Here is a 19,355-nt window from a genome sequence, read left to right on the forward strand (position 1 = left end):
AAGACACAATAATGGGATTAGAGCCATAAGTGCGATCCTCTGACAAAGCTAGTATAGACGGAGGAGAAACTTTTAGACCATACGGCTTCTCGTAGCTCACTTCCAGAGGCCCTGTCAGAGCCAGGACAGTGCCATGTACACCTGCCAGTCTAGCCTCTGACTTGAAGTCCTGAGGGGCCTACCTCAGGGACCTACAAGGTCCTTTACCCTGGTGGTAACCCGGAACCGAGTCCCACCACCTGGGTGCCTCCCTGGCCCCATCCTCACCTTCAGGAACTGAAAGGGCCCGTCTGCGCCCTGCTATAAGCTCTGCTTGAGGCTCAGATGGTGTGATTCCATGTCCCTTCTTCCTCATCAGGAACCTGGGAAACTGCCTGTTGAGTGGCGGGTAGACAGGAGCCTCCCAAGAGATCAGAGCTGCTAGTTCTCACGTCATGCTCACCGGCTGGTGTGGTCCCTACAAGTGCGGTTGGCGTTTCCAGGGAAATAGCATCGTGTTACTTATATTGGCTGATGTACTAGGAATAGTGTTGCTCTCGCAAAACAGGTCTTATTATTCCTGTAGTATTCATCAGGTTATGTTACAGAGCTTATGTATTTATTCAAGAAAACACTAAACGACCTGTCTGGGCCTGTTTTAGGAGGTGATGCAGGATTACCGGGATGAAATCAAGGATTTCTTTGCGTTAGACAAGCAGCTAGCGTCGGAACTCGAGTACGACATCAAGAAGTACAACGAGCAGCTAGCCCAGGAGCAGGAGCTGGCGAGACAAGCAGATGTGAGTGGGGGCGGCCTACAGGGCCCGGGGCACGCCATGCAGGTAGCGCGTGATCCTCCTCCGCAGCCTGCCCTCTGCTGCCCGCTTTCCCAGTGGTTCTGGAAACCCACATACGGGCCAGGGTTGGTCAGAGCGAGACCTTTTGGGTTATGTTTGGGGACCGCAGCGTGTTCCTTTGCCACGTGTGCCACTTGGATCGCTCGACCAGGGAGGCTTCCCTCCTCCCCTCCTGGCCAGGCCACGAGAACCTGTCTACAAAGTCGTCGTCATGATAGGTGGGGGGTGTGAATGCCCATAGAGCACGCTGGTCGTTGGGCTATTAACAATCTGAGATTGCAGTGATCATGGCTAACCAGACCGCAAGGCGTCTGTTTGTGGCCCTGCTCCCCATGTGCCTGTTTGGGATAGAATGTCACTGGGGGTGTATTTCTAGGTGAGCTGCTCCCCACTTCCAGACACAGTGTGCTCACTTCTGAGAAATCCATGCACGTCTGCCGCATTAAAAAATGACGAAGGCAAACTGACTTAATCCTTTTTCTCTTTAATGCCACAACATCTGCGATAACTTTCTGAAGAGAAAGTTCTACTTGCCCAGGGATGACGTGCTTTTAAAATAAATTACTTATGGACTTGCTCAGGGCATGTAAAGGTTCTATTAACGGAAAAAAAAAAGTGTCAGTAGGTAATTGGTCTTTATTTCTCTCCCCTGACAGGTTGCTCCAAGTTTAGAAGTAAGGCCAGCTCTTGCTGGCCAGGAAGGCTCCCCTGTACCTGCTGTTGCGAGCCAGCCCTCCACTGAACCCAAGGCAATTGCCGGCCAAGCACCGCCTCTGTCTCCTGCCCCAGAGACGGGGCTGTTGAAGAGGTTCATCCCCAAAGGCAGGTATGGAGCTGCCCCTCACCAGTCTCCCGCTGGGTGCTCTCACGGACGCCTCCTCCAGGCGCATCCGAGAGGCAGAGAGGGCGGTCACCCCAGCGTTTCTGCCCCCCTCCCCCTGCATGTCTGGCATGTGTTCCTCCGCAGGCCCATGTCCCTGAGCACCATCGCCATCCTGAACTCTGTCAAGAAAGCTGTAGAGTCCAAAAGCAGGCATCATAGTCGGAGCACAGGAGTGTTGTCATTGTCATTAAGCCCTGAGAGACTGGACAAAGTGTGCCATCGTGGTAAGTCCCAAGTCCCACCCAGTGGCCCCAGGGAGCTGATGGAAGTGCTGGGTTTTGTACCTCAGACACAGGGAGGAGACAGATTAAAGCACAGAACAAGCCTCCCTCTCACCCCTTTTCAAATGATTTGTTTTCTTATCTTTAAAACAAACAACTTTGGGGATTTGGGATTCTGGGTGGCAAAACAGTGTGTACTTACAATAAGAGATTCAGAAAAGAGCGTGTGTTTGGCCTTACTTACACGATGGTGATTTTACTGTGCATCTCTGGTTTGTGGTCGACTTCCCTACACATACTGACAAGAATAGTAAACATAGTCCCATGAACTTTTCTTTCCTAACTTTTCTCCCTGTGGCTTCATAGCGTCCTATCTTGTGAAAGCGCCGGGACCTGTGTATTATTACCCTATCCTCAGAAACATAGGTGTTTTTCAGTCTTTTGAAGTAATGTCACAATGAAGTAATCTTTGGGATTGAATCCCAGCACACAGAGGCCATGAAAATTTTTAAAGCCTTTGATAATGTCAGGCTGCCCTTTGTAATTCACTGTACATTATATGCTGGTGGGAGCCCGCGGTACACCGGTGTCCGTTTTCCCACTTAGAAACATTAGTCTTATAATTTCCCATCTTCTTTGCTGAGCCTTATAGATCAAAACTGGTTCTGGTTTTAATTTCCTTTTCTCTGAATTCTAGTCAAAATGGACATCGTTTCTCGTGTTTATATTTTGGTATCTTTCTGAGTGATCTCATAAGGACACTTTATTTGGAATATTAACTTCATCACATGTCTTGCTAATTGTGTTGAGGGTTTTCTTGGACAGCTAAACTTCCCTGTTTTATCCTAGCAACTTCCTACAGCCTGGAGCAGGAGTCCAGTGGAGCTGTTGAGCACGTGACTAAACGAGCGATCAGCACTCCTGAGAGTAAGTACTCCTGGGAGACGCCAGCTCCTGCCGAGTCTCTCCCGCAGTCGTGTGTGGAGGTCCTACTGTAGAAAGAGGGTCCTCTACTAGGGGAAGGCGCTCCTGGTGGCCCACAGCATGGTGGTGCCTTGCCACACGGTGTCTCGTGCAGCCTGAGCACTAGCTGAATGTCAGGAGCTCTCCTGAGTGCTTTTACCTGCAGGAACTTGGGTAAACACACAGCCACCCTTGAGGCTTCCTGTGTGACAGTGACACTGAGCACAGCTTCCCTGGGCAGCGTCTTCCTTGCCATTCGAGAGCCAACGCGTGTGCACTCCTGCCTGCCTCGGGCAGCCCTGCTTCGCAGCTGTCACCTGTCGACACTGGCAGGCACCACATGTGTCATGGAGGCCAGCTCCAGAGCTTCTCACACCCACTGGGTGGTTTTTCTAATCTTCTGTTACTTCCTATTATTTCAAAGTCAGGATGAGTTCAAGGTGTAGAGGATTTTTCCCCATTACCTTGTTTTATAGCTTCTTACTGTGCACAGTCTGGAGTACAGCCCTGCCCGGCCTGTCTCCCTGTGCCTCCCCCTTCTCTGCACGCCAGCCCCTGGTGGGGTTCTCGGGGCCATACCCCCTCCTGGCTGACGGGGGGCATTCACACGCCACGTCCTCACCTAGAACTTCCCCTTCCCTGGTGGCCACCGCTTCGCCCTCTCTGAAGCCCTCCCTGACCCTTGAGGTGAGACGAGGTGCCTCCCTCCTGGCACTCCGACCTCCTCAGCTGTACTCGCCACACCTCCAGATACAGCGGACTGGCCTACGCGTGTGCAGATCGTTTACAGTGCAGCACTGCGAATCTCTTCCTTGTGATCATGTCAATAACGTTTCTGTTCTCTGGCTCACTTTATGGTTGGAACAGCATGTGGTACATGTAACCTACAGAGCGGGCGGTGGCCAGCTTCCTCCTGGCCAGCTGCCGTTGGTAGCTGCTGGCTATTGGTAGTTAACTTTGAGAGGAGTTAGAAGTTACATGCAGATTTTTGACTGGTGGGGGCTGGCCCCTCCACCCCCCACGGTGTTCAGGGCCAGCTGTACTTCATCTTGCTTGCAGTTAGTGTATAAGCTGTTCTGCTCTTCACCGTAGCCCCCAGGCCTACCACAGTGCCTGGCACGCGGGAGGAGCGAAACCGATGTTGGCCAGTTAAGTGTCGGGACGAGTGGTGGGCTGGGGCCTGAGGTCCGGTCCCCTGACGGCACAGCCTTAGTGCCCATAGTGCTGCCCTTGCACGGCTGCAGGCTGAGAGCACATGAAATATTCTTTTTGGCAAAGGTGCAACCCAGAAGCAAGCTGTTGGTCTAGTTGTATGTTCAGTCAGAACAAATTTATTGAGCACCTAGTGTGTTCTGGTTACTTGTTGGGTAGTTCTGTGACCTGCGATGCTGTGATCTGTTAGTATTTACCGAGCTATAGGGAATTTCCTTAAGTCCTTCTTTTAAGGGAGATTAACGGATGAACAGGACTCCTACCCCACCTCTGTAGGTGACGCTGAATCGTGACTGCTTTTGTCATGAAAAGCAGTAATTTGGAGTTCCTGTGTACTGAACAGGTGTAATGTTATATATGTGAAAAACTCAGCCTCTTGGAAACAAATTTTCTGTATGTTCTTTGTTCCTGGTTCAGAGGAACCAAGTGCTTCTATTTTGGCGTTAGGAGCCATATGCTGCAGAAATGGGGAGAACGCATCTCATTTTAGCTTTGCTCATCCCCAGGAGACCCTGATTCCAGTCTTTGGTTGGTTTCCTAGCAGCCCGGGTTCCTCAGCACTGAAGCCTGCTGTGCTGCGTAACACTGCTTGGATTTGTGTGCGGTAGCTCTTTGTACTGAAGACAGGACCCTCGGTGTCCCCGGGTCGACAGAGTGCTTTTTCTTTCTCTAGGCTCTTGAATGTAAAGTCTGTGGCCATCTTTCCTTAGTGTGAACCAGGAAGGAACGCGTGAAGAAGGGCCTCCCGGTAGCTCGGCTTCCTGGGGGAACGATCAGATCGTGTAGAAACACTCAGTTCTGCTGTGTCTGGTTTGTGCACACACGTGTGGACGGCTGTTGGGGGGTGACTATCAGGAAGTGGTCTGAGCTCCACAGAGGCGGGAGGAAGACTGCCAGCCAGGCCCACGGCTCTGGCACACCAATGGTAGTCAGCTATGAACAGAGGTTTGGCTGATGGAAGTGAGTGATGCCCAGGGCTGCGTCGTCCCTGAGAACCCGTGCAGCGTTCAGCTGCTCCCTCTTAGTGCTGTCACTCGGGCACCAGAAACACTCCTGCCCTCGGTTCTAAGCGTTCACAGAGCACGCGGGACCTGAGAGTCGCTGCATAGCTGCCTCTGCAAGGCTGGAGACCAATTACCTGGATGTGCCCAGGCTTCCAAACTGGAAAGAAAATATGCACGTTTGGAAGGGGAGCTAGGACTGCAGCCCAGGGAGGCCCCCAGGAGCGGAGTGAGCACACTGCGGTTCGAGGGGCAGCGCGGGGCAGGTACGGGTCTCCCTCAGCACAGCGCAGGTAGTTCACAGGCACTCAGCCGGCACTGCACTGGTGGGCATCAGAACAGACTAGAGAGAGTGCGTAGGTACTGCTACAAAGGTGCTGCTACGAAGGCCACGGGGTGGGGCGGAAGTGTACATCCCGGGCCCTCTGACGGGGCAGCAGGCAGCCAGCTGCTGAGCCCGCACTCTGCGCTGACATGGTGGTAGCTCCTGCAGAAAGGATGGGACACAGGGAGTCAGTCCTGGGAGACGTGTCACTGCCCAGGTCTCAGGACAGGCATGGCCGTCGGTGAGGGAGGCGCCTGCACGGGCAGGAGCCAGGAGGAGCAGCGACAGTCAGACCTGTGGCGGTGGCCTGCAGCTTGTGCTCAAGCAGGCGGCTGGGGCCTCCTGGGGGCAGGGGGCACCAGGGACCCTGAGCCGCCAGGACCCTATGCCTCCCGCATCTGTAAGCTCCGGTGACGGAGGGAGCACAGCTGCTAAGTCCTCACAGCTGTAACCTTTACGCAGCCCCTCTGTGCTGAGCGCTGCATTAAGAACCAAACAGAATGTCAGTCCCTACAAGTCCCCTGAGGCGGGCACACGTGAACCCATCTTGGAGATGAGGTTTCTGGAGTCATTCCCGCCGCTCGGAAGCCCCCAAGCCAGAGTTCAAGTCTGATTCCCGTCTCTGCCTCCACTCTGCTCCGGGCCTCCTGGGGGCGAACCGGAAGAAGGGGAGGCCCTGGGGTGAGGGTGGGGCGGCCACGGAGCTAAGGCAGGGCGAGAGGGGGAGGGGCAACGGGAGGAGGAGCCAGGACGAAGGTGAACATCCGCAGTTCCAACGAGGTGTGAAGCGGCCCCTCGTGTGCCTCACGGTCTGGGCTGGGCATCCCAGCGACAGGACAGACATTCAGAAGGAACTTGCGGAGGAGCGCAAGTGAGGACTCGGGACAGGTGGGAGCTGGGCGGAGTAGGGGGTCACTAGCCTGCTGGAGGTACCGAGAGCCAGGAGAGACGCAGAGCCACGGGGCCAGAGCCAGCGAGGGTCCTGGGAGAAGGGAGCCAGGCAGCCACGCGGGGGATTGAGGTCCAGGAGGGCAGGGTCCAACCTCGAGCCCCGTACAAAGGTCAAGTTGAGGTCTGAGAGGACCTCTGGTCAGGATCTGCCGATGCGTGGGGATCGGGGCAAGTGACTGAGTAAACTGGACCCTCCGTGACTGGCCTTGCCCAGGGGACTGCTTACAGGCCTGTCCCCTGCTGGCTTTTCCTTTTCTTTGACAGTGTTTTCCCCGTATTTGCCCAGGATCCATCAATGACGTGACATTCGGAGCAGGAGTCAGCTACATAGGCACGCCGCAGACGCCCTCAGTCAAAGGCAAGTTCCCTTCCTGTCAGATGCTAATTAGCCACCTTTTGAGTTCTGGGAAATCTGAATTTGTGTCTGACTCCCTTTCAGAGAAAATTGAGGCCCAGTGTCAAGGAAATGACATTTTATGTTTATCGCTTCCTGATAAACCGTAAGTTTACCAAGAGTTCCTTTTGAGGTAAATGTTTTTGTCAGGGTTTTATCTTTAGTTCCAGAAGGATTGTGTCCTTCCTTTCCTTTCCCCAGGCCTCCCCAGCCTCAGCAGTGGAACGTGAAGTCCCCCAGAAATAAAGATAATCCAGCCCCCAGCAGGAGGTCACTCCGCAAGATCCCCCTGAAAACCGCCAACTGAGACTGCGTTCCGGGGCATCTGGGCATCCGGGAGGCAAGAGTTCCGAGGACGCGTGGTCTCCCTCACCCCCAGGGAGAGGGAGGCGTTGACTGCGAGGTAACAGGTTCTTCTTACGACCCCAGAACTCTAAGCGTGCACCTGTGTGGCTGGCCAAGCTTCTACATTTCTGTTCATGCAACGTGTGGGAAAAAGAAAGAAAATGTAAAATAATAGAGAAATGCCTTAGTTATTTAATATCCTAACTTTACTGCATTTGAAGGTAGTCGGGTTCATCCTGACAAACCATAGTCGGGTCTTTAAGGAACGTAGCAGATCGGCTTGCTTTCGTATACATCAGGCCTCTGCTCTTTGGTCGGAATTCCCCCCAGTATTTAGCTTCCTGTACCTGATGATGGGGTTTTGATTGTAATTATTTTTTATTCTTATTTATAAATCGGAAGTTTTTAAAGTGTACAGCTTTCTAAAATGGAATAATAAAGGTTAAGCATAAATACACCCTTCTGGTACTCAAAAGACTATTTCTATTTTTAGAACAGGGCTTTTACTGGTAGTCATTTTAATTTACATTAAGTGTTTAAGAATGATAAAACGCTCCCAGCCTCACGAACTGTTAGAAAGATATGTCTGTTGCTTTAAAAAAAAAAAATTTTTGTTTTTAAACCCAACTTTCCTTTTAGGGGGAAAAACAAAATGACTGTTGTTAAGATTCAGCTCATCTGTCCCTCCACCTCTGGCCCCGGACAGGAGCCGTCTGCCCCCAGCAGCAGCACACGTCCTCCTCAGGGAAATGCGGGCCTGCTCCTGCCAGCCCACCTTCAGGGGCCATGCGCTGGTGCTGGACAGCCTGCTCCCACCACGGGGGATGGCTTTGGCGACCTGAACACACGTGCATGCGTGTTCTGTCCAAGGGTGGCCAGGAAAAGTCCAGTCAGTTCCCCGTTGAGTCCCAGTACTACAGAGCGAAGTACAGGGTCACTGCGTGGATGTCTAGCGGAAGTACGGCAGTGGGATCTGAGGGTGGACTGGCACTGCTCTATCCCGTAGTTCTCCGTATGTGAACGGTGACGCGCGTGGACCTGCTGTTGGCAGAGCGTCATGGAGCTGCTCTTGAGCATAGACCCGTATCTCCAGACAAGTGGGAGGTAACTGACGGCAGTCTCTCTCCACACCTGGGCTGGTGCCATTTTAGGCGCACTTGCCTAACAAAATGCTAGGAAAAAGGCAGACCCAACATGGAGCACATAAGGAAGAGAAGTAAAGAGGCAAAGTTGATTTTTTTTTAAAAGCTTTTATAAATGAGGTTTAACAAATACCAACTTATAGGTGTGTTAGTACAAGTCTGCAACGTCTATGTACAGCCACAGCCACACCAGAGGCCACAAGAGCCTTGTGGAGGCTTCGAGTCTTCAGTCACATTCACATCTTAGAAACACACGAATGTTCGTTCCTTTTCTGTCTACTTTTAGGCAACTACTTCCCAGACTCCGTACCCCCTTCTCTCCGTAGACCCTGTTCCCACAGCACTAGGATAGGAGGGGTTAGGTCGTAAGGGAGGCGGTAAGGCTGTCCTACCGGGATGGCAGCCAGGGTTGCTCCCCAACAACTAGAGAACAGGGACACTATCCCTTCCTACCAAGAGGGGTGAACACAGAGGGACAGTCTCAAGTGTAAGCAGTCGAGACACCACTGCAAAAGGACAGGAGTTCCATTAAGCAGTTATGAAGAGTTGCCCACTGCTGCCAAACACCCTGTGGCAGAGTATTCACAGAACTTAAAAGAAGAAAAGTCAACATCAGTCTCAAGTATTCAATTAAAAACAAAACAAAAACCTTGAAGTATAAAAAATAAAGACACTGGAAGTTGAATCCCAAGAGGATGACATCCTTCTACATAAAACCAATCCTTGAAGCACACAGTGGAGCCTGAGGCGCGGAGAAGCTGCTGCTTCAGACCGCTGCACGTCATCAACGTATCTGAGGCGAAGAACATCTGCTCTTGAAGAGCAAAGGCTTCTGAGGGAGGCTGCTGAGTCCCCCCAGTGAGCAGCAGTGTCTTGGGGAGGTAAGGACTTTAAAAATCAGAACACGGCCTTTGATTGAGGCGTTTCGCTTTCCTCGCCATCGGGCACTCTGCCTGCTCTGGCTGCACTGCCTGACGCTTCCGGGGCCTGGCCTTACCACCAGCACGGCACGGTTTATCGTGAGGTGAGACGCAACCTGCGGTGCCTCCCGTGCTTGCTTCGTGGCAAAGAGAACCGGGGAATTCATTCTCTTAAAAAACACGGTTGTGGTTTTCAGCACTGCCTTTGGCCCCGGACGGTCTTCTGAGCTACATGAGTAAGAGGAAAACAGCGGTGGCTGCTTCGTCTCATGAACCATCCACAACCACAGCTCTGTCCCGAGGACGCCGGGAGGAGACAGGGAGGACACCGCCCTTGCTGGAGCGCCCGCCTTAGCCAACACCATAAAGCTGACGCGCTCACGGCCACTCTCAGGCCAGTAAGGGTGCAGCGCACAGGCCGGCCGGCCTTCAGAGTTAGCAGCCAGCACTGACGGCAGGCGTGGGGCTCGGGGGTCGGGGGCCTGGTGACGCGGCTCCTCAATGCGAGCACTTCTGGGCACCCTCGGAGCACGGGCAGTTTGAGTGTTCTAAGAAGAGGCCGGTCAAAGCCAACCTGAAGCTCCTTCCGTTTCTTTCACAGAAATCCAAACAGATCTTGACATTATTCAACTGGAATTGTTTTAAAGGTTTTCTAAGTAACACTGGTCTGGTGTATAGACTAAGTTCTCCTATGAAAAATGCCGAAGCTTATGTGGGAAAAAGGAATGTTCCAGTAAGCCTCAAGAGGATTTGGGGGGTTAAGATACTTTTTAATTACTGGTGTTTTCCAATTTAACACTAGTAGCTTGGAAATTACTACCTTACGTTGAAATTTTTTAAAAAAATAGGTTATTAAACACTGTATGACAACATATTTACAGTTTAAATAGAAATTTCCTTTTCAATAACCAAAATACATCTTTAGCAAAAATTTAGAATGTAAAATTTTATAAAATTAACACCCATAGAAAAGCAGAACGTTATTTCAGTACCATTTCAGATTTCACCGAAGATGGTTTTCTGTAAATACTGAAACATTGCCTCGCCCCACCCAGGACAAACAGGGTTCCTACAGGTGAGAAGATCCCTTCTTCCAACAAGCAATCTACCTTCCCAGTTGGGCTGCTTTTATAACATCCTGATGCAGAGAGATTTTCCAAGATGGACGCTAGAATACTGATCAACAAAACCTTCAAGGATCAGTGCAGTGCTGCGCGTGGGCCGCTGTAAAACAAGATCATCACATCAAATGCCTCTGTTCTGGATTCACTGGGTTAAACTGCCGTTGGAGGGTGTCGCGGGGGGTGGTGCTCCCAGCCCTGCTGCGCCGGCGCCCCGTGGCTGTCGTCCCACATACGGACTCCCCCTGGCTGATGGAGGTGAGTGGCAAACTGGCTTCACAGGCCTGCGGTACGCAGCCCAGCCTGTGAGCGAGAGCTTCCCAATCACCCGAACACGCAGGTAAGAGCCAGGCCAGAAACAGACGGGGAGTCAGCCTCAGGGAAATGCAGTTTTTTCCTTGTGATGACCGTGCCCATCTCGAGGAAAATTTTTTTATTCATGTGGCTTGTTAAAAAAGTAAGAAAGGAGTAGCGGTCAACTTTGGCCAAAACAAAAAGCTTTTGCGCAAGTGTCTAGCTCTGTCCGGGTGCACTTGGCTCCCAGGCCGCTCTTGCCAGGAGGTTCTGGTAGAGGTATTTGCATGTGCTCCCCCAGCCACACCGTCACAGTCAGATGACAAATGATGACTTGTGTCTGAAGTCGCCCTGCAATGGCAGCACAGGTTAGACACGGCCGGCCGCCCACCCTCTGGCAGCCCAGGGCCCCGAGGGGGAGGGGAGAGGGAGCGTGGACGTCGGGCCTGAGCCATTTCCCTAAAAAAAAAACTTAGAGCAAAATAGATCAAATGAAACCATTCTTCAAGAGGGACACCTACGAGAACCTGCGCACCGAACGCCAGAAGTGTGGACAAACTGTCCAAGGACAGCCATCACCTGCTCTGCTGGAAAGACCTCGATCTCTAGGTTTCCTAAATGACGTCTGCTCTGTTGCCTCATTCCTCTCCTTACCTCCTCATCTGTCCTGATATAGTTCACGCCATCTGGCTTCCCTGGACTCTTGTAACTGAAAAAGGAGGAGAAAGGGCTTCAATGACTATGACTTCGCGGGACGCCCGTGTACACTGGGCTTCGTCACCCAGCACAGAGGACAGGCTCACCTTTCGCCATTCTGTTTATTATTGACAAAGTAACCCCGTCTGTATGCGCAGCAGATGCCCACTGTTATCAGGGCCAGGACGGCAAGGACCACCAGGATCCCACCAACGATGCCGCCAACGTTCAGGTCATCTGGGGGAAGAGGGGTTGAGAGAGGGGAGGAACATGCCATCCGGTCTTACCACAGCCACCGATCCCACCAGGCCTCCCTCCTTCCTGCTCTTCCCTCCTCCCCGCTCCACCCTCATGCGCCCCCGCCCCCCCCCCCTCCCCCAGGCTATAGTAACACCACTTCAGTCTTTCCAGCCCAGAACATACAGGACCCTGGATCCCTGCCCTCACTTGTAAAAAGTACTGGGACCACCACAGTGCAAATGCTGTTACACTTAATCCTGTATTAAAAGGGGCTTAGCCACATATAGAAGGCTTATGGTCCTCCGGCTAATCCCTGAAAATATTATTAATGGAGGAAATGGTTCCATTTTATGAAGACCATTAGGAGCCAGGAATCCCCAAGAAAAAAAATCCCTAATTTCCAGGGATTCCCTCTGCTGTGCGTTATCTGGAGGAAAAGAACTAGTTTCGCACAGGACTGAAAAGTAAAAATCTGAGGTGGGAACGTGACCTTTCACTACCAGCTGCCTGGCCTCCTATCTACACGCCCCGTGGAGGAAACCCCTTGACGCCCTCCTCCCATTTCCACATACTTGGCAAAGGTACTCAGTCCCCATCAGTGTGGGGCACTGGGGCTGTTGCCTTCATGAGAGGATAATGCGGTGGAAAACAGGCAGCAATATATCCGCCTAAGCAACGAACTTCTCTTACTACGGTGGTTTCGAATGTGAGTGTGCAATTAAACACTGAAACTCTGACTTTACACTGTCCGGCCCCAAGCACTCTCACTAGAGATTCGGTGGGTGTGCAGCAAAGCCCAAGAGTCTTCCTCCTGCCCTGGAGCAGTTTCCTGCATCTGACAGATGTCAAGAATCCCCTGGAAACAGTTTAACACGCAGAAGTTCCCAGACCGCCCCTGGGGACAGAGTCCAGCGCCTGGGGTGGTGCCTTGCAATCCAACACTTCTCACAATCTGGCAAGCTTGGAAAACACTGCTCTGGGGTCAGTTATGCGCAGGAAGGAGGAAGGGGTGCCCCAGGTGGTGATGATGGTGACATGCCCCATCCGCCCCATCCTGCCTTCCAACCTCCCCTGTAGAACCAGGACTCCAGAGACGGTGTCCTCACAGAACAGGGTAACTGGGTGTCAGCTGACCACAAAATGACGGTCAACTAAATAAATTTCTGGAGACCTTATATAGGTTATGTCTTGATAAGTCTATCAATTATCAAAAAATTGGAGTTTATTTAAGCAGGTGCCACATGCTGCGTGAGCCCAACATGGGGCTCACACTCCCCTGAGATCAAGGCCGGAGTCAAACCGTTAACTGACTGAGTCACTCAGGCACCCCAAAATGGAGTTTATTAAATTCAGTTAAAAGTGATATGAGTAACTATGTTCCCAACATCAGAAGACTCCAGAAAGTCTATTTTGAGGAGATAAACATATTGCAAGTACCCACTTATTAGTCATTTAGCTGTTACTCAGACTTTTCTCATCTGTCCTTTCAATGTACCCGAGTGGGTTTTGGGGACTCCAGTCATCTCCAGAAGAAAGCTGACCACTTGTCTAAACTGATGGTCTAATATTAAATTAAAAACGTTCTATCCACTTGACAGTCTGCAGATGAAATATCTTCACGAAGTAACTCACAGACTTCCATCTGCTGCTCCTCACATCTGGCCGAGCCTGCGTCATTGGAAGCGATGCAGTAATACTGCCCAGAGTCCTCCTTGTGAACAGCACTGAAAACCTGTTTCGGAAATGACAGTCATGAGTCCAAGCAACGGGGTGGACCCCCTGGGCTGAAGGGAAGAGCCTGACCAACGGGCTAAGTCCAGAACGGAGCAAGAGGTCTGCTCAGTTGTCTGGGTTCCTGTTCAGCTTCCTAGTCACCGTCCCGGCTCTCCCCCGATTCCTTTCCCAAAGTCTCGCCCAGGAGCTCCTGAAGAGTGAGATCTGCTCAGGGTTTGGAGATCTCGAGGCCTGGCAACATCCAGGATGCAGGCTGAGTTTTGCCTTGCTTCAGGGAAAGGGGCTCTGGTAGAGGATTATCCCTCAGCAACGCCTGGGCGATACCAGTACAGAGGATGCCATCCAAACCAGCTCGCCACGAGTGCGGTTAGATACACCACGGATCGGGAGGCCTGGCTGCAGTGGAGCCCAGGGAGAGGCTGCGGAGGGGGCAGCCTGTCCTCCACACACGACCCATCTTACTTCACCTCTCCCCTCACTGGCTTCCCTCCACTGGGTTACTTTGAAGACCATTCTAGACATGTTTTCCCCATAAATTCTCCAGCAGGCATCTCTAAAACATAAGGACTTCTTCAGATGGAACCCAACTGCCCGGTCTCTTGATTTCTCTAGGTGGTTATTCACATCAGGACCCTGACGTCACCAACCCATTACATTGATTTCATACACCTCCACAATCCCCTTTATTCTACAAGTTTCCTTTCCTCTATTTATTCCCTGAGCGCTTATTTGCTTATAAAGAGGAAGAGAGGTTCATTTTTCCCAGACTCTCCAACAGTATGGGGTTTTGGCTCCTGTCTTACAAAGCTCATTGTGTCTCTTAATCAGTGCTCTTTCCACACGAGGTACCCCTTCCCCAACAAAGATGTTTCTAGCCTCACCTCTGAGAAGAGATCTTACCAGAGTGCCTGTTTCAGAGTTTAAAAGAAAAGAGGAGTTTCGAAATCTGGGATTGGCTCTGGAATCTGTGGGCAGCGGCACATCATTGCGGTACCAGCTGTAGTGGGGCCGGGGGTAGCCCTCACTCTCCTGGCAGTGCAGCGTGGCCGTCTTGCCCACAGGGACAGCCTTCGGGACTCTGCACACAGGAGATACTGGCTTCACTGTGGGAGGAATACGGGTTGGGGTTTCAAGTCAGTGACGTAGAAGGATTCTTCTCAAAGCCCACAATTAATCTGTTCCAAAACCAGGAGAGCCAGCCAGGCGATGCCCCACTGCCATCCCCATGTCACAACCACAGGCTCAGATCTGCCTCCGCATCTGCCCCCAGCTCACCCCCCCACAGATAACCCCACAGCACGTTTCTGACGCCTCCACCCCCCTGAGGAGTGCCTTCTACAACTGGTGAGGGGAGTAGCTGGAGCTCCCCTTACCTTCTCACCTTGCACCCCAGCTCAGGCGGTTTCAGCGCCCACAACCGCCCATTGCCTAAGTCCCGTGATGCCCCGAGGGATGTAGCTCTAGAGGGAACGAGTAAGAGCTGATCTTTTATTTTAATTCTTATTTATATTTCCCCTTCCAATCTTTTTTATGGACAGACTCATGAGGCCTGAGAGGGGGAGTGTGTTAACTTCATGTGAGTTCCTACCTTGTACAGTTAACTCAATGACAATCTCATCAATTTCTTTGCGGTCGTTTCGAGCAACCACCTCACAGCGATAAAGGGCTGAATCTGTCCGGGTCACGTTCCAGATCCTGAGGGAGGTCTTCCCCAATAGTTCTGCACGACCTGCCAAATCTCCTACAGAAAAGAGGATACAGACACAAAAACAGTGTTTAAAAACATCTTTGCCATCTGAAGAAGGCGGCTTCCGGGGCTAGCGCTGCTTCTTAACGCCTCAATGAGTAGACGGCACACCAGCTTCTGGGTCCGCTCCTGTCCAAGAGAGGGGAGCTGAGGGCGCTGTGCCTGGCGTGTAAGAGGACTCGTTACATGGGTCTCTGTTGTTAAAGCAGGGACCTAATTTTCTTCTCAGCATTCCCAGCCAGGATTTCCCATTAAAAGAGAAAAAAAATCAAGCTACATTAAAAAACAACCAATATTCATAAATGGTGCTGGGATAACTGGATCTCCACATGCAAAAGAATGAGGCTGGACTCCTACTTCACACCACATACAACAAAGACCTTCCTACAAGAGCTAACATCTGGGGACGCCTGGGTGGCTCAGTCAGTTAAGCATCTGCCTTCCACTCAGGTCGTGTTCCAGGGTCCCTGCTCAGCATGGAGTTTGCTTCTCCCTGTCACTCTGGCCCTCCCCTCTGCTCATGCTTTCTCTTACATGCTCTCTCTCAAATAAATAAATGGAATCTTTAAAAAAAGTTAACAGTATGACTCTTAGTTAAAAACAGAAATAAGTCATCATGACCTTGGATGAGGCAATGATTTCTTAGAAATGGCACCAAAATCACAAACTTTTAAAAAAAAGGTGTGTTGGCCTTCAGTGGACTTTCATAAAAAATTTTTAAAGTCTCATGCTTCAAAGGACATGCAAGTTTGAAAAGACAATCCACTAAATGGGAGAAAGTATCTGCAGATCATGGACCCGACAAAGGACTAGTATCCAGAATATATAAAGAATTTGCAACTCAACAATAAATAGACAAATAACCTATTTAAAAATGACAAAGATTGAGTAGACATTTCTCCAAAGAAAATAAAACAATGCCTGGGTGACTCAGGGTTTGAGCATCTGCCTTTGGCTCAGGTCGTGACCCCGGGGTCCCAGGATCAAGTCCCACATCAGGCTCTCTGCATGGAGCCTGCTTCTCCCTCTGCCTCTCTCTCTCTCTCTCATGAATAAATAAAATCTTTAAAAAAAAGTGAATGAAATACCTACAATGAAATATTCTTCATCCATATAAAAAGGAATGAAGTACTGACACAGGCTGTACAGTGGATGAACCTTGAAAATAACATGCTAAGTTAAAGAAGTCAGTCACAAAGGACCACCCATTGCATGATTCCATCTATGAGGTGTCCAGAATAGGCAAATCCAGAGAGACCAAGTAGATCGGTGGTTGCCAGGAGGTGGACATAAAGGGGAAGCGGAGTAACTGCTAAAGACTAGCAGTTTCTTTTGGGGTTGATGGAAATGTTTTGTAATTTGAAAGCAGTGATGGTTGCACATCTCTGTTGACTATACTAACAGCTACTGAAGTATACACTTAAAAATATGAACTTTATGGTATATGAATTACATCTCATTTAAAAAAATAAATTTTAATATTTTATTTATTTATTCATGAGAGACACACAGAGAGAGAGAGAAGCAGGCTCCTGCAGGGAGCCCAACGTGGGACTTGATTACGGGACCCCAGGATCATACCCGGGGCCAAAGGCAGCGCTTAACGGCTGAGCCACCCAGGCTGCCCCTTAAAACTTTTAAAGTATAAAAAGATGGTAACTCAAAGAAGCATGAAGAACCTAAAAAATGACAAGGGAAGGAGGTAGGAAAAAAAAATGACACACAAAATAGAAAATTATTATTACTGAACCTGCTGACTGGTGGCAAGAACAAGAAGGATTATTACCATAATATAATAAAAACAAAAATGCTTAAGATGAAAGATAAACATTTCCAAAGGCATTTTCTAATACGAAGGTTTGTTATCCAGTAGCCATTAGGGGAGGATTAGAATTTCTACCAGGTAACAGTAAATAAGAATCTATCAAAGATATGGTAGGTGAGGAAATACATATATGTGTTATTGACAATATTACACAATCATAAAAAAAGAATGAGATCTTGCCATCTGTGACAACATAGATGGGCCTAGAGAGTATATGCTCAGTGAATGAGATCAGACAAAGAAAGCAAGTGTCATGGGATTTCCCTTTTATGTGCAATCTAAAATACAAAACATAACAAAAAGAGATTAATAAATACAGAGAACAAACTGGTGGATGCCAGAGGGGACAGCGTGGGCAGAAGGGTGAAATAGGTGAAGAGGAATTAAGAGAAACAAACATGCAACTACAAAATAAGTCACAGATAAAAAGTACAATAGAGGAAATAAAGTCAATGATACTGTAATAATGCTGTATGGTGACTCCACATCTCACAGTGAGCAACAAGTGACGTGCGGATCTGTGTCATCTCTGCGGGGTGTGCCTGAACCTAATGTAATACTGCATGTGACTCCTGCTTCAATGAGAAAGTTTACAAAAATCTATCAGGACGCTTTTGGCACAGTTGTGACTTGAGGCAAGAGAAGAGGTCCAGCAAGATTCGAATTTTCCTGCAGCCTTCATATTTTGTGTGTAAACACCTTCCCCATCCTTCCGGCTAAGAGTAAGGTATTGGATTCCCAGAAACAGGAAGTTCTTTTTTTTTTTTTTTTTTCAGGAAGTTCTTTAAGAAGATTCCCACCTAGTTTTCTCGGATGACCACAGGCTTTATCAGCAGCAGCCTCAGTTGTCACAGAATATGGACTTGTTGCCTGAGAAAAACATTTCCATCTCTCCAAAATTAAGAGGTGGACGAGATACTGGTGAGGAAAACACATGATTTTCAAAAGAGGCTTTTTTTTTTTTGAGTGAGAGAGTGAGAAGACGTACATGTGAGAGAGCTCGAGCAGGAGGAGGAGCAGAGGGAGAAGCAGACGCCCACCGAGCAGGGAGCCCGACGTGGGGCTCAGTCCCAGGACCCTGGGATCATGACCTGAGCCGAAGGCAGACGCTTAACCCACTGAGCCCCCCAGGGGCCCCCTGAAAAATGATTTTAAGAGCCTGTAACTTCTGATGATGCTGGGCAGTAAGACTGCAGGATCAGGCTGTTTCCACTACTTCTGCCCTCTCCTCTGAAGCTCCAGGTATCACCCTCTCTGCGGACTCCAAGGCCACCCTAGGAGCTGTGGGGCCCCGGTGTCCTGGCAGAGGGAAGGCCAGGTCCCGCTGCCCGCCATCGATAGCTTCTCCCTCTCCCTCCGTGCCACACCTGCTCCTAGCAACCCCTCCCCATCTCTCTCGATGCTGCCTCGACCTCACCTCCTGCCATCAGCAACTCCCTTCTGGGCTTCTGCAAAAAAATTCTGAATTCGCACTCCTGCTGAACTCCTGGGTTTTCCCCATCCCCAGTGTCCTCCACAAAGTAGCCACGTCAGTCTTTCTAAAGTGTAAATGAAATCGTCTCCCTTCCCTCTAAAAAAATCTTGTGGACCCTCAAGATCCGGTCCATTCTTGCCGGGCATTCAGTGCTTCTTGCCTGCCCTGGCATACCCGCCCGGCGTGTGGAGTCCTCCCGTCTCCCCTCTTTAGTCCCAGCTGTCATGGAGAGCGTGCAGTTTCCCTAAGCCCAGCTGCCTGTTGCTTCCACATCCCTACACACAGCCTTCTTTCTGGCCCACGACCTTCCTCCACCCCACCCCTCAGCATCTGGCCTGGTTAACCAGCTTCCTAGCTCAGCCGAGATGTCACTCCCGGGAAGCCTTTCCCACCACCTGCCCTGCCCTACTTCATGGGATCAGAGACACTCTATGATGACCTCTGTTCTAGCAAATGCTTTCTCAATGTGGGAAGCTTGGCACACAGTAAGTGCTCAGCAAACACCTGTCTCCATGCTGTTCCTCATGATCCTTCGGATTGACTCATGCAGCTGGTATCACAAATGTCATGGAGCACACGGTAAGAGGATGGCCTAGGAAAATGTTCACCGTGATACCTCAACAGGGTGGGCTACAGACAGATTCAAACCACAGCTAAAGAGGTGATGCCTGTTGAAGCTGGACGACAGGGGCAGGGAGGGGCAGGGTACTACTCATTACTTGCCCATGTTGGACTTTTCCAGAAGTGAAACAAACTGAACCAGACCAAACAACAATCCTGGCTACAGATGCAGCACCACTCGGAGGACCATCTTGAGCTACAGGTGTATGCCTGGCCCTTGTGGACAAAGGGGTGGATTAGAGGATCATACCCTGAATTCTGTTGTCAAAAAACACATATGTGGTTTGGTCATCTTGAATTTTCTTCCATTCAATCCTGGGGTCAGTCGTCTGTGAATCCGTAATGATACAGGATAGTTCCACACCTAATGAGAAAAAAAAAGAACTCTCAGAGACTGTGAAACAATTTTA

At 50.3% G+C, this 19,355-nt stretch overlaps 2 protein-coding genes across 3 annotated transcripts in view; one reads left to right on the forward strand and one right to left on the reverse strand.

The window, feature by feature from the left end:
• The window catches only part of NCAPD3 (non-SMC condensin II complex subunit D3), a 60,193-nt gene extending 52,605 nt beyond the window's left edge, over window positions 1–7,588 (forward strand). The window contains exons 29-35 of one of the 2 annotated variants that reach the window (XR_005359016.1): window positions 642–779; window positions 1,493–1,662; window positions 1,804–1,943; window positions 2,790–2,867; window positions 6,657–6,750; window positions 6,832–6,892; window positions 6,988–7,061. Coding sequence is in view for 1 of the 2 variants with exons in the window: in XM_038535599.1 (XP_038391527.1) it covers window positions 642–779; window positions 1,493–1,662; window positions 1,804–1,943; window positions 2,790–2,867; window positions 6,679–6,750; window positions 6,832–6,892; window positions 6,988–7,093 (765 nt within the window). In the remaining variant the exon portion in view is untranslated. Of the gene's footprint in view, window positions 1–641; window positions 780–1,492; window positions 1,663–1,803; window positions 1,944–2,789; window positions 2,868–6,656; window positions 6,751–6,831; window positions 6,893–6,987 lie in introns of both variants that reach the window. The other variant, XM_038535599.1, reaches the window with a different exon arrangement.
• A 773-nt stretch (window positions 7,589–8,361) lies between these two features.
• Window positions 8,362–19,355, reverse strand: part of JAM3 (junctional adhesion molecule 3) — an 82,767-nt gene continuing 71,773 nt past the window's right edge. Inside the window, exons 3-9 of the mRNA XM_038535600.1 lie at window positions 19,196–19,309; window positions 14,867–15,019; window positions 14,179–14,381; window positions 13,177–13,276; window positions 11,412–11,541; window positions 11,263–11,317; window positions 8,362–10,959 (exon numbers count right to left, since the gene is read on the reverse strand). Coding sequence (XP_038391528.1) covers window positions 10,924–10,959; window positions 11,263–11,317; window positions 11,412–11,541; window positions 13,177–13,276; window positions 14,179–14,381; window positions 14,867–15,019; window positions 19,196–19,309 — 791 coding nt within the window. The 3' untranslated portion in view covers window positions 8,362–10,923. The remainder of the gene's footprint in view (window positions 10,960–11,262; window positions 11,318–11,411; window positions 11,542–13,176; window positions 13,277–14,178; window positions 14,382–14,866; window positions 15,020–19,195; window positions 19,310–19,355) is intronic.

This window comes from Canis lupus, chromosome 5, assembly GCF_011100685.1.
Source record: "Canis lupus familiaris isolate Mischka breed German Shepherd chromosome 5, alternate assembly UU_Cfam_GSD_1.0, whole genome shotgun sequence".
Taxonomy (NCBI): Eukaryota; Metazoa; Chordata; class Mammalia; order Carnivora; family Canidae; genus Canis; species Canis lupus.